The sequence below is a fragment of the Neofelis nebulosa genome, chromosome 3 (genome assembly GCF_028018385.1).
Source record: "Neofelis nebulosa isolate mNeoNeb1 chromosome 3, mNeoNeb1.pri, whole genome shotgun sequence".
Lineage (NCBI taxonomy): Eukaryota > Metazoa > Chordata > Mammalia > Carnivora > Felidae > Neofelis > Neofelis nebulosa.
Window position 1 is genome coordinate 52,942,481 of NC_080784.1, and position 14,625 is coordinate 52,957,105.

The 14,625-nt window shown below is 44.5% G+C and overlaps 1 protein-coding gene across 4 annotated transcripts in view; it reads right to left on the bottom strand.

Moving 5' to 3' along the window:
- Nucleotides 1–11,007, bottom strand: part of RP1L1 (RP1 like 1) — a 48,740-nt gene extending 37,733 nt beyond the window's left edge. For 2 of the 4 annotated variants that reach the window (XM_058720823.1, XM_058720824.1), the window contains exon 1: nucleotides 10,677–10,895. Coding sequence is in view for 1 of the 4 variants with exons in the window: in XM_058720822.1 (XP_058576805.1) it covers nucleotides 10,907–10,938 (32 nt within the window). In the remaining 3 variants the exon portion in view is untranslated. The other 2 variants (XM_058720822.1, XM_058720825.1) reach the window with 2 other exon arrangements.
- Between the last annotated feature and the right edge of the window lie 3,618 nt (nucleotides 11,008–14,625).

A 14,625-nucleotide genomic window follows, 5' to 3' on the forward strand; every position in this document is an offset into this window, starting at 1 on the left:
ATGTAATCTTACTTGGTGCACCATACAATTTACCACATCTCTCAGTGCCTCACCTCCCCCTGTCCAGTCCCAAACATTCCCATCCCCACACAGAGGAATGGTGACTTGGCTTGGGGCTTAGTTGTGCTTAAGGAGCAAGAGGAAGTCTGCAGAATTGAAAAACCAGAGATGGCTTTGATTCATTTACGTTAGAAAACTCTCAAGAAACTTAAGAAAAACAAAACTAATCGGGTAGTTAAAAGTAAGAGAAAAATGGAGAGTAGTACTGGCTAAAATCAAGAGAGAAAAAATTTGGAGGGAAAACTAGAAAAAATCAGGAGGGAGGGGAAGATAGGTGAAGATCTGTTGGATATTTTGCTATGAAATGACCCCTTGGGGTTCTTAGGGAGGTTTTAGTAAATAATTGGCTTTGGAAAAAAATTTTTTTAAACATCAGAATGAGTTTCTCTGATTCTACCAGTATGCTGCAAAATGCCAACAGGCAGCTCAAGTATATTTTGGTTATAAAAGAATTGTCTATGTGCCCAGGGTCCCCTAAATTAAATGCTTAGTAACTTAAGGGAAAGATAAGAAGAATGCAGGGTGCTCTTAGGAAGCACAAGCAGGAGAACATCTACTCTAGCCAAACCATGATCAACTTTTAAAAATTACAAAAATATTTTTGAAGAGGAATGTCACAGACATTCTATTTCTCTCTCTTTTTTAATGCAGAGCTTCAAGCAAGACACAGTGAAGCTGATGGTTACATGGGTGCAGTTAAATTTTGGTTCTTTTCCCCACTTACTAGTTATTTATGTAATTTTGGCTAAATTAACTAGTAGCCCAAGCCCCAGTTTCCTCATCTGAAAAAAATAAATAAAAATTACCCCAAGTTCTACATGAAAGCATAAGTTTGAAAATGCCTGGCACCCTGTAGGTGCTGGATGTTAGTTCTTCCACTCTTCTGATGGTTCCTAATCTGGCTTCTGCCATAGGATGATGGGTAGTCTGCTATGGGCTCCCCAAAGACCCGAGGATCAGTGATGAGAGACACATTCTTGGCTTCTCAGAAAGGAAGGGAAAGCATTTAGATTAGTGTCTTGGGCAGAGGGGAACAGTGTCTTTCCATCTGTCTCTTTTGCCAGGTAATAAGGTAACAAAGAGTCTGGAAAAAGCTGGAATGTGATCCAGTAATCCCTGCACAAGGAAAGAGAAGATCCTGGTTCAGCCAAGAAGCTAATGTGAGTGCTGGAAAAACACTCCTTTCTCGCCTGGGGGCTTGCTGGCTACTTCTCACCTGGGCAGGTGGTGGTAGGTGACAAAGCACCCAGCTCCCAAAACATGTTGATGGAGTCATGGAAATTCAGAGAATGGAAGCAACTGGTATGTTACAAGAAACTGATTTACAAAACCAGAGCAATAAAACTCTATAGAGTCTGTCATTCTGGCAAATGTGGCCAAGAATGGGTGGGAGGAGATTGGGAGATGATCAGAAAGGGTAGCAGAAACTTCCAGCATCTGTCAACAAGGGGGCATGTTGCCAGGGCATATTTGGGATGTGAGAAGGTCATGTGGGGTCCTGAGAGCATCCAGCCCAATTCTGCCCTCTGGGAAAGCTTATGCTCTGCTCCTTGACCTTCTTCTCCAAGAAGACCCAAGGTCTATTGAAGGTCTAGGAAACTGGACTGCTCAGAACTTGGACCAGGTGACTGAGATGCTGTCTCACTGGGGTAATGAGGACTCAGAGATTTCACACCATATCTCTGGACTTCTGATTTCTTCTCCAAAAAATGAGGAGGCTGGACAAGTTGGCCCTTAAAGACGTTGTCCATCCTGAGAGTCTATGACTCTACAAGAAGCCAGTGGCTCTCCTGAATTGTAGCTTCCAAAGAAAAGCAGCCCATAGCAGACCATCCCTGTGCCACCCTCTGCTCTTTGAAAGGCACACAAGGCCACACAGGTCTGATTCACCCCTGCTCTCAACTAAACAGAAAAATGTAACAACTAAGAGTTGACTGGGTCAAGGTGAGCTAATAGCATCTATAAACAAAGACCACCTCTCCCTCTCTAGCTTCTGGCTGGTTCATTCACCAGTCTGGGCCTCAGCCTTTTCATCCTTTTTCATTAATAAAATAAAAACAAAATCCCTTCCTATTTTGTAGGCTTGCCCTGAGGATGCCATGAAGCTGGTGAGTAGTGGGAGCTCTGGCAATGCCGTAGCTGTAGTTCTCAAACCTGGTTACATGTAATAATCTACCTAGAACCCGACCTCAGAGATCTCTACCAAACTGGCACTTTTCTAGTGGTTCCTGTGGGACTCTAACATATAGCCAGGAATTAGAACCACTTCTCTCCAACTCTGAGTAAATACATGTTATTGCTAATAAAAGATGAAAAAGTCAGCTGAGTAGTTATTTAGCTTATACAACACTAACAACCCATTTGACTGATTTTTATATTAATGACCATTTATTTTAACATTGGATCTCTTGGATTTCTTTTTTTTTTTCATTTTTTTAATGTTTGTTTATTTTTCAGAGAGGGAGAGAGAGAGTAAGAGAGTGCAAGCAAGGGAGGGACAGAGAGAGAAGGAGACACACAATCTGAAGCAGGCTCCAGGCTCTGAGCTGTCAGCACAGAGCCTGACATGGGGCTCAAACCCACAAACTGGGAGATCATGACCTGAGCCCAAGTCAGACACTTAATCAACTGAGCCACCCAAGCACCCCTGGATCTCTTAGATTTCTATAATGTCTTAAATTATTGTGGGAATGAAGAAATACACAAATAGAAGAAATAAAATCTTAGATTAATTTCTGTAAAGATCTTCTCCAAACCAGTGGTTCCCAAACCTCAGTCTTCAACACCAAATCATCCAAACCACCAGAGGTTTTGGTTGAAGTCCCAGATTTTCCAAACATCACTTCCTAGAACTGAATCCAAACCTTTGAGGGTGGGAATTGGTATGAGCCATCATTCTAGGTGATTCTGAAGCACAGCCAGGTTAGAGAATCATTGCTAACACATTCGGGGATGGGCACATCCTGCCAGGAAAGAGAGCCTCCAGGAAGGGAAGCAGTCATGTGCCCTTGAGCCTTCAGCCTCTGCTGACTGGGTCTCCACGTTCCCAACTATAAAACTATGGGCTCTGGAAGTACTCAGAAACATAACCCACAGGCTGTTTCCCACTGTTCGAAGGAGTGCAACTCCCATGTCACTACCAGGCCAGGTGGAGGACACATTCATTATTGGTCACCAGTGCAAGATTCCATACTGTGAACCCAAAAGGCAACTGCTGATGTGGGCTTTCTCCTCCTTCCAGCTTGCATTTTGTCTCACTCATAAAGCCTGGATTCCTTCAATACCCTGTTGGCCACCCTGCCCCATCTTCATTCTGTCATTCAGCAGATACGGACTACACCCCAGGCTGGACATTGAGGTCACCCCAGAGAGCATGACAGGAGACATCCTGCACCTCAGAGCTTAGAGCCTTATCTGGAGACAGGAGAGAACCAGGCTGGGTCAGGAGAAGCAGAGGGTGCATCAGACTCAGCAATGTCACTGGGAGAGCCTGCTGTAATGAGGATCTCATAACACTAGCACCTGTTTACGTTACACTTTCCCTGACAGTCTGATCCCCACACAACATGTGGGACCCACCACTATCATCTCCATTTTGTGGTGGGAAAATGGAGAAGTTTAAATACATAAAGAGATTTAAATACATAGAGACAGGCAGAAGCTGTGAAGGGAAGCTGAGGTTTGAATCCAGAAGCATGGACACCAGTACTGGTTTTCCGAATGGCTAAGTATCTTACCTGTGTGTGCTGTGTAAAGATATTGTCTTTCATTTATTAACCTAGTAAGGATTTTGCATACCTTACTAGGAGCCTTGGGAGCATGGACCCAGAGAAGAAGCGATGCAGGCTCTAGAATTTCCAAGGAATCCCGAGTCCCCAGTATGCACTCCGGGTGGGGCACATCCCCTGGTGTCTCTGGACTCCTCATCCCCTAGGAAGGAGTGTCAATGGAGATGGGCCAGGGCCAGCCCCTCTAATGTCCAGGGCTCAAGGTGGAGCCTCTGTTACCTGCATCTACAGGTGGCAGGTGTGGACAGAGCCTTGGACGTAGACAGGAAGTTGGAGTTCTAAACCAGCTCAGCTACTTACCAGCTATGTGGCTAGGCAAGTGACTTAACTGCTCAATGCCTTACATACAAAACAAGGAGACATGCTTTCCTCAGAAAGTGCTAGGAAGGTTGCAATGAAAATTTAAAAATGGGTGTTGAAGCCTATTATGGTATGTATGCTCTTAGGCACTTTGCACCTATTCTTCTCAAATGACAGCCCTCAGTGGTTAGCCCCCTTAGGTACTGCTTCAGCAGAAGGCAGCTTGGCCCTGGGCTACATTTCTTGCAAGGTAGTGTACCTCCAATGATGCATCTGTGCAAGCCCAGCCATAAAGTCCTGGTCATCTTGTCCCTAGTCAAGGAAGCAATCAAGAGCTGTCTACTTTCAGAACTCCCTGCAAAATTGGTTGAGTCTCCACCAAGACTCCATGGCAACCCACTTCTGCCTCTGCCAGTCCTATTTCTTCCCTCTAAGGGCACCTCCTAATAAACCTCAGTACCCTAACCTGCCTCTCAGATTCTGCTTCCCAATGAACCCAATCTGTGACAGCTGAGAGCATATTTTCATTGTTGTTGCTGCTATCAGTTTTTTTTTCAATTGTGATAAAGTACATATAACATAAAAGGTACCGTCTTAACCATTTTAAGTGTATAGTTCCATAGCATAAAGTATATTCATATTGTTGAGTGGTCATCACCACCATCCACTCACAGATCTCTTCATCTTGCAAAACCGAAATTCTGTCCCCATTAAATACTAACTCCCCATTCCCCCTCTCCCTAGCCCCTGGAAACCACCTCTCTACCATTTCTGATAGAACCACATTTTTTGTCTCTGTGAATTTGATTCCTCTAGGAATCTAATATAAGTGAATTCATACAGTATTTGTCTTTTTTATGGGTGGCTTATTTCACTTAGCACAACATCCTCAAGTTCATCCATGTTGTAGCAGGTGTCATAATATCCTTGTATGTATATGTATACCGCATTTTCTTTATGCACTCATCCATTGATAGATACTTGAGTTGCTTCCATCTTTTGGGTATAGTGGATGCTGCTGCTTTAAACATGAGTGTACAAAAAGCTGTTCAAGACTCTGCTTTCAATTATTTGGGGTATGTACCCAGAGGTGGAATTGCTGGATCGTATGTTGATATTATGTTTAATTTTTTGAGTGACCGCCATGCTGTTTTCCATAGTGGCTGCACCATTTTGCATTCCCACCAACAGTGCACAAGAATTCCAGTTTCTCCACATCCTCACCAACCCTTGTCATTAATTGCTTTTCAATGTAGGCTTCCAGGCCTCCTCCTAGAGGAGCCATGTTTTTTAAATGCCTTGGGCAGTTTCACAACAAATAGATTTGAGAACCACAGTTCTGAAATCTAGTAGCCACACCATCCTGCTCCTGCATGGATCTGATACACATCTCCAAAATTTTAAAACAAATCACAAAGAATGGTGTAACAGGCATGGACCCTGATGTCCAAAGCCCTGGGTTCTTTGTCTTATTTGAAGTGACCTCCATGTCTTTGCCAGTAAAATGAGACCCTCAAAGCGGAAAAGCAATAAGGTCCATCTGACTCTTGTGCTAGAGCTCCAGGTAGGATCTCATTTAGAGAAATCATTTTTGCTGAGCATGGACAGACACTACACACACAGGGTAACTGGACACAATCTTCCACCTTCTCAGTGTTTATCTTCCTCAACTCTGCACATATCTCCCCTAGAGACACCCCTGGGGATCTCAACCTCACAGCTTTCCTATGTCACTTACTAAGGGTTAAGTGGGGAGCTTCAGGAGCAAGAGCATCCACCCCATGGTCAGAAGGAGCCAGGACAGTGAAGGCTGTGGCCAACCACTCCCATCCAGGATTTGTTTCCCTTCAGAGCTGTTAGCCATCCCTGAGCCTAGATAAGAGTCTGTTCCTTAAAACAGAAACCTGTTGAGGTTGGGGGGGGGGCTTCCCTTCCCTCAGAAAACCCTTGGATTCACTACTCCAATGGGTTGACAAAGCTCTTACAGAGGAAGAAGAATGAGATTTTAAAATTCCACAGACATGACTGTCTTAGAATGCTAGCAAAATCTATTCCACTATGAAAGCCTTCACTTTCCCCAAACCTGCTTGCTGACCAAACTACTTTAATTGTGGCAGTTAGAGTATCTTTCTTAAGCACTTAGGTGTCTGTCAGGCACATGCTCTAAGTACTGGCACTATGCTAGATTCAGGAGGAAACACCACACACAGTAGTAACGCTGCAGTGCTGATTTGTGAATTCTCAGAGTCAAGCACTTTGCCTGGGAAAGACTCTGTGGCCACTGAGTCTGTCCTTCTAGATCAGTAACCTCCCTGCTGGGAAAGGGGGATGGATTGCTCCCCTGACTCCCGGAGAGCTCCATTTCTCTTATGAAGGATGGCAAATACCTGTTTAAACTTCTTTTTGATATTCTGGTGAGGGGCCTTCCTAGCTGTGCCCCAGGTACAGGAAAATCTCATAACGTTGTGGGGAGGTGTGCAAGTAAAGCCTTATGGACATGACTCTGATTGGAAAGGGACATTGCTGGTCACCTCCTCTTTCACACTTGCTGACTTTCTCACTTGCTGACAGAGGCTTGATTGGGTGACCACATGTTTCATGAATCTCTTCCAGCCACAGAGGTTGAATATTTGACTAGACTAAACTAATCATGTAATTCCATTTCCCTTGTCAAAGGACATGTGATAACACCCTGGCCAATAAGAGGCTTCTAAAAAGGTTTTTTTTAATACATTACAAAGAATACAAGTCAGAGATTCGTCTCTTCATGCTTTTGATTGTTGTATGTGGATGTGAGTTTTGGCACTTCTACAGCCACCATGTGACCACGAGGAGAAAGCCAAAAGAATTCTAGAGTCTTAACTTGGTCAAGCCATTGAATTAATCAACCATGAAATCACTCTGCCTCTGGGCAACAAAATCCTTAACTTAAAAACACTTTTAGCTGGGAATTCCGTTTCTTGTAGCCAAAAGCATCCTAACACAACAGTGGCCCAACATGGAGCTTTGACCAAAGGATCCAACAGGACACAAGGCAGCATCAGCAGGGTATTAACTACAAACCTGCATTATCCACATGTAGAATAATGAGCTACCGCATGACCTGGCACATAAAATAAACTCACTGAGCACCTTGTCATATTATGGATGAGGAATCTGAGGCTTAGGGAAGTTATAAGAACCAAATTCCGTAGTTCTTTATATTTCATAAGTTGCTTTTATATTGGTCATCTCACTTAATCATTATAAAAATTACTATTATTATCTTCATTTTATAAGTGAGTAAGCTAAAGCTGATGTGGAATATTAAACTATTAATAGTTACATTGTGTTTTATAGTTTCATGCAGTTCTTTGCTCATCATAATTTCTCTAATTATTACCTTTAAATCGAATCTGTAAGGTAGAGGTTTGTAAATAAAGAAACGGGCTCAGAAGGGTCAACTTGGCCAAGCTCCGCTAAGATCCAAAGCTGTTCTTCCTACATCAGTGACTCTCACAGTGCAGGACCCTGGACCCACAGAGTCAGCATCACCAGTGAATGTCTTAGAAATGCAAATTATCAGGTTCCACCCAGACTCACTGTATCAGAAACTCTGGGATGGAGCTCAGCAATCTGTCTTTGTTTACTAAGACCTCTAGATGATTTTGGTGCACACTTATATTTGAGAAGTGTTTGCTTTGTACTACAGCTGTCTCTTCAGTGACCTGTCCAAAGTTATCCTTCAGGTTAGCCAGAGGTCTTGGTCAAGGGCCAAGTGTTCTTTCTAATACAAAAAGTCAAGTCTAAACTGAAAAAAGAATATGGACTCCAACCATAAAGATAAAAGCTAAGATCACAGTTGATCTCAGACTATAAAATCATGAAGCATATGCTATACTATAAGTAAAATATTGCCCTTCAACCTTGAAGAAAATTATTTTAGGATCAATAAGCAAAGATGATACTGTTGTATACTGTATACATCACATGATCGACTCATAGAACTTAAAACCCCAACTAGTGGGATGGCCAAGATCCAACCAAAGGAACTGAAGACTGCAGAAACTGATCCTTAATGAGCTGGTGAGGGGAAGGCAGACTATAATATCAATCACCTACTATGCACCAGACATTTGACAAATGTGATGTTGTCTCATCTCAAACAATCCCTCTTAGATATCACCCTGCCATGTAAAGTACCTGAGACTCAGGAACTTAACTAGCTTGCCCAAGGTTCACCCAGCTAATGAGGAGTGAAATCATTGTTCAGATAAAAGCCTAGTTTCCTCCAAACTCTGAAATATTTTGGCTATTTCACTTTATTGTTGATTATGCTGCATCTGGGAGAAAAGCTTTCAAAGCAGCCCACATTGAGCACCAATGTCCTATCTGCAGCTGAGAGATTGGCTAGGTCTTCAGTTAGGACCCACTTACCCCTCTTTGCTTCTGAATCCACCCTACTCTGTACTCTATGCAGGTGGTCAGGGAGCATCACGCTCATTTTTATAACCCTCAAATTGCCTAGCACAGGGCTCAGAACAGAACAGGTGCCCTTAAGTGTTTACTGAAAACATTCTCAGATATTGCTGTTGAGGCACAGCCCTGAGCTTCTGGAGATGATGGTATTGGAAGGAACAATATCTTCCCAGCATGTCTACTATGCCTCAGGCCACTGCTGGACAAATGAACCCTTGGTCTGAGCAACAATGAAAAAAATCTTTCTGTTCCTGTGTGGTTGGATTGTATCAGCCCAGCACCTCCTGCAAGCCACAGGGTGGTTGCTCAAGAGATATTGTTGACAGATTGATTTACCGACTAATTTATACGACATACTTATCCAATGACATAGGTATCTTGGAGGGAGTTCAGAGGAAAATAACCAAGATGATTAAAGGATTGGAAAATGTGCTTTACAGGGAAAGGTTATGGGGACTGGGGTTATTTAACTTGGAGCTGAGAAAGCTGCTGAACACTGCATGCATAGGCTATTGCACTGGAAAGAAGATATGGCTCCTTGACTCCATCCTGCTAGCTTTCCACCTAGAACACCAAAGCCCAGAGAGCAGGGGTACCATGCAGTCAGCAGGTCTAGGTGTTGTGACCACTAGTCCAGTGGTCTCTCAGCAAAACCAGGTCCCCTGCATACACATGCATGCATACACACACATGCACACACACACACACACACACACACACACAAACACATACACATGCACAAACACACAAAGTGTGTCACATACACACGCATTACAGGCATGCACACACACAGACACGCACATATAGACATGCATACCCACACACATATACACAGACATACGTTTAAGCACGTTGGTGCTGAAAATGGCAACCAGCTCTCCTATTTTCCCCAGCTTAGATAAGGAAAGCAGACCTGTCTGAGACCACCATAATAAGAGGATTTCTGGATGATGTTTACATATCTAAGAGCATAAACAAAGAATAATGCAGGTTATACTTCTCTAGAAATTTCCCAGAGCAGAGGATATTCTCACTGTCTGAGGTGTACTTCTGGGCTGTGGGAAGGAACCAGATGCCCTCCCGGGCCTCCTTCATGGTTACACTGCCAGAAGGCAGTGGTTCATGCCCCCTTGCCTATCACTATGGAGTGGACCTCCTTCTCCAAGTAGAGGATGAGTCTGCAGTGGGGTGGAGCCCAATGGGAAGACGCAGAACTGAAGCACAGAGATAATTAGTGTCAGTCATGCTGGACTTGGCTGAGAGTCTGCCCTCACTGGCTGTGTGCCCTCTGCAAATCACCCAGTTACCCCAAGTCTCAGTCTCTTTGTCATTAAACCTGGGACAGGAGGATGGCATTTGCCTCAACCAGGGATGACTAAAAAGAGCAACAAGGAGGAAAGAGGTTTGAGGCAGACCTGGGTTTGACTTAGTGGTGCTTCCACAATTTAACATCTCCATGCCCCATTTTCTTCTGTAGGAATGGGTGCAACGATGCTAACCCTGAAGCCAGTAGAGGAAATTCAATAATGTAATTCCTAGGGACTCCTGACCCTTTTTCCTGCCAATCTCTATATTCACCCTGGCTCTTTATAGCCTTCTCTTGAAGTCTTGACCCTCTGAGAAGCAAACATGGCCCCTGAACCACCCCAACGTGGGCCATCCTCACCCTGTAGGAGTGGAGGGGCAGCTCCCCTCCACCCTAAGAGATTGAGGAGGGTCCTCAGGAGGGATTTCTCCCTCTCTGGCTCCAGTGACTGCATTGTTCACCCCCTCGGTGCAGGTGGGAGAACCAGACAGGCTATATAATATTAACATTCTGTAAATTAACGAGCAGGAACCTGAATCTTAGCAGCACCGTGTTTAAACATGACCTACCACCAAACAGCCCAGCAAGCTGGGGGAAGAGAACCAATCTTGCATCACCACATGCATCCTGCTCAAGACGTCCCTCCCAGAGTCTCAGGCTGAAACACCTCCCTCTTGGCTGTGACTTCCCAGAGCCAAAATACTCTACCCCTGGGGAGGCTGACCCTAAGAGACACAGACCTACTGAGACTCAAAAAGACTCACCATCCTCTGCAGAGCAAAAGAGCATGGCCAGCTCCTCTGAGCCCTCTGAGACCCCAGGGAAGTGGCCAGTGGAGGAAAGTCAGACCACTGTGGATGCTTGCCCCTCTCTCTGAAGCTGATTCAGCCTCCCCGGGGCCACAGGACTAGTGGTCTTCTTCTGGACAGCCCTTGCGGCTGCTCTCCTTGGCTTAAGAGCCCAGAGCCCCAGCCCCACAGAGCAGGTGACCTACCTCCTCTGCTTAAGCAGACAGTCCTTTTGCATGAAAGCCAGACACCCAGCAGCTCTCCTCAGAACAAAACTGGATTATGACAAACTGAGAGAGGATTAGTGGAGGACACCATCTGCAGAGAGAATAGTTTAGTGGGTTACACAGATTGTTCCTGGCCCTCTGCCCAAGGCTGCACTCTTCAAGACTGTTAAACACAGCCCCCATGGGCTTTCAGGGAAGCCCTCCCAGCACCAGGGGCTCCCACCTGATTCCAGCTGCTTGGGTAGGCCATGAGCAGCCTGTGCTGACAGGGGGTGCTCCATGGAAACACAAGTACTGAGTTGGAAACACCAGGGGAGAAATGGTTAGCTGATTCCCATCTCCCTGAATAAATCAGAAAAGGAAATATGATGTCATTGCAAGAGATAGGAATTCGGCATATGAAGTCCTAAAAGAACCATCTGACAAGTACACATATCCATCAGCTGTTTTCTGTACCCATGCTGAATAACCAGTTTCCCCCTTGTAAGACCCTACTTACTCATTTTAGACTGAAGTGGTCATTTTGGCTTTATGTTGACAACACTTCTGGTGAAATTTTGAAGCCTGGAATTATCAAATCCTCTCTCTCTCTCTCTCTCTCTCTCTCTCTCTCTCTCTCTCTCCCTCCCTCCCTCCCTCCCTCTCTCTGAGGGCAGGAAACTATTCTTTCTTAGAAAATTCATGTTTAGGTTCAGGGTTGCTTAGAGGCAGGAATGAACTATGTAACTTGAAACTTGGTGGTTTCCTCAATGGAATTTAATGAGGTTAAAGAGTCACCTGCAGAAACAACTGGAACTGATAATGAATTGCCATCAAGAAACAAAGACTTAGCCAATGTGTGTTCAATATAAATATGACTGATCAGTTCTACAGATGAAATCACTCAAGGCTTGCTTCTGGCTGACAGATACAGGGTTTAGTCCAATTAGATGTGCACAGATGTGTGTTACAGAGTGGAGATCACTCTGTATTTGAAATATAGGTGTATTAGTCAAGATCCTCAAGTGAAATACAACCAATAGAATATTTAGAGATATAGATATGTAGAAATAGGTTATGGGGGATTGGCCTATGCAATTATGGAGGCTAAAAAGTCCCACATCTGCAAGCTGGAGAGCCAGAAGGACTGGTGATGTAGTTCTTTTTTTTTTTAATATGAAATTTATTGTCAAATTGGTTTCCATACAACATCCAGTATTCATCCCAGCAGGTGCCCTCCTCAATACCCATCACCCAGCCCTCCCCTCCCTAATCCCAGCCAGAAGGCCTGAAAACCATCTGATGATGCAAGTCCCAGCCTGCATCCAAAGACCCAAGAACCAGGAGAAATGATGTCCAAGGTCAGGAGAAGATGGATGTTTCAGCTTATACAGAGAGAAAAAAATCACCTTCCCTCCACTTTTTTCTTCTGTTGGGGCCCTCAGAGGATTGTATGGTGCACACTCACATTGGGGAGGACAATCTGCTTTACTGAATCTACCGATTTGAATATGAATCTCTTTCAGAATCACCTTCAAGACAAGTCCAGAAATGATGTTTTAGCAGCTATCTGGGCATCTCTTAGCCCAGTCAAGTTGATACATAAAGTTAATAGTCACACTGGGCTTGCCCAGGTAATTTTAATAAGAACAAATATTGTCAAATACAATAGTCATTGGCTGAAATCCAGATTTTTTTATGCCAACTGTAGAACATAAGAAGCACAAACACATTTCAGAAGGTATGTATTGGTTCATTGAGTACCCGAAAAGTGTACAACATTCATTGATATTCAGTAAATGCCAATTCATCTACCCTATGAAGTAGATATTATTATCATACCAATTTTTGAATGGAGAAACTGAGTCCTGGAAAACTTAGCTTTCCAAAAGACATTTGGCTGGCATGTGGTGGGGTCAGAATTTGGATCCAGGTTGCTTGGCATCAGCCTCCATGTGTCTACCACTACACTTTACTTTTTGTGGGGAGAACAGCATAGGCCCAGAGAAGGAATTATTTTATTAAAGGAATAAGAAAGAGAATGAAGTGTCAAGAAGGGAATGAGAAGAGTTAAAGAGCAAGAGCGTGCAGAAAACCAAGAAAAGAATGTTTCAAGTATGGAGGAATCCAGCCAAAGGCTGTTGAGACATCAAGGAAGAAAAGGTGGGGAAATGAATGGCCCTAGTTGCTGGCAGTGCAGAGAGGCTTGGTGGCTTCACAAGAGCTACTTTAGTAGACAGGTGAGAGCAGAAGATAGACTGTATGTAAGAGCATGGTAGGCAAATAGAGGCAATTATTGGGAAGTTTGCAGTGAAAGGTAGGAAAGAGAGAAGATGGTAACCAGAGGAGATGGCCTGTGTGTGCCTGAAAACAGAAGAGATAAGCCAGTGCAGGGGGACACGGAGAATGCAGGAGAGAGGAGACAATGAGCGGAGAGTGGGGGGAGGGGGGTCACAGCTCATTATGGGACTTGGGACTGGCATGTAAATTCAGCCATTCAGACACAGAGTAAAAACTTCAGCAGGTTTCCACATCACCCAGACAAGGAAACCTGTAGCCTCTGGACAGTCATCACTCCCAAGAGTCTTGTCTCTATGATTTCCAGCGACCCAGTAAAATATGGGACTCTCTAGTCAACCTATCTTTCACCTTTGGCATTGTTCATACCACTCTGTGTTTCCTTTTGCATTTATTCTTTCTTTCACTGCTTTGTCTGTGCTGGTGCTTGCATTGTGTCTTCTGAAATCTACATCATCAACCTTTTCATGGAACATTGCCTCTGCTTCCTTGCTGTAACTGAAGCCCAACCCTCCTAATCTCACCACTTCCTCTGCAGCCCTTGAGGGAATGCTGTGTCACCTCTCACACCTTCCTAGGAATGGAACTGGCTTTCCACAAAAACTGCTATTCCACCATTTCTCACTGTCATACAAAGTCCCTTCTCCCTTTGAAGGGCTTGCCATTAGGCTTAGCTACTACCCACCACTCCTCATTACTATCATCTCATGGACTCACTCTGTCTTCCTCAGTCCTGGGGAATTTGGCACCCAATGATGCAGAATCTCCCTTTCTGCTTCATTCCAGCCAACATTCTCTGAGATCTAGATGTCTCTGTCACACCCAGCCCACAAGCTGGCTTCAAATGCCCTTGACTCAATACTCTATGTCTATACCCCACATCACCAGCTCACTCCCATGTCCATTCCCAAGGTCTTCTCTCCCAGACATGCTTGGTTCTGGAAACCTCAACTCTAAGATGTCAGTCTCAGGCCATGGCCTTCTATCTCTGGCTCTCTTCCTCTCTTCCCCCTACTACAAGTGTACTCCATGCTCAGCAGAACTTAGTCGCTCTCCTCAGATTCCTTTGCCCCCTTCCTACCTCTGGATCACTTTGTACCCAGCCCAGTGCCCATGGTACATTCTTTCATCCACTGTCTTGCTGATCCAACCATCTCCTTCTTCTTTTCCACCCTCAGGGGTTGGAAGCTCAGCTGAACTTCGTCACTCTCCTCAGATTCCTTTGCCTCCTTCCTATCTCTGGATCACTTTGTACCCAGCCTAGTGCCCATGGGACATTTTTTCAGCCACTGTCTTGCTGATCAATCCAGCCATCTCCTTCTTCTTTTCCACCCTCAGGGTTTGGAAGCTTCTGGAGGAATTCACTCATTCCAGTGGATTGAAATTTCTGCCAACTCCTGGTATCAACATTATCTGGGCAT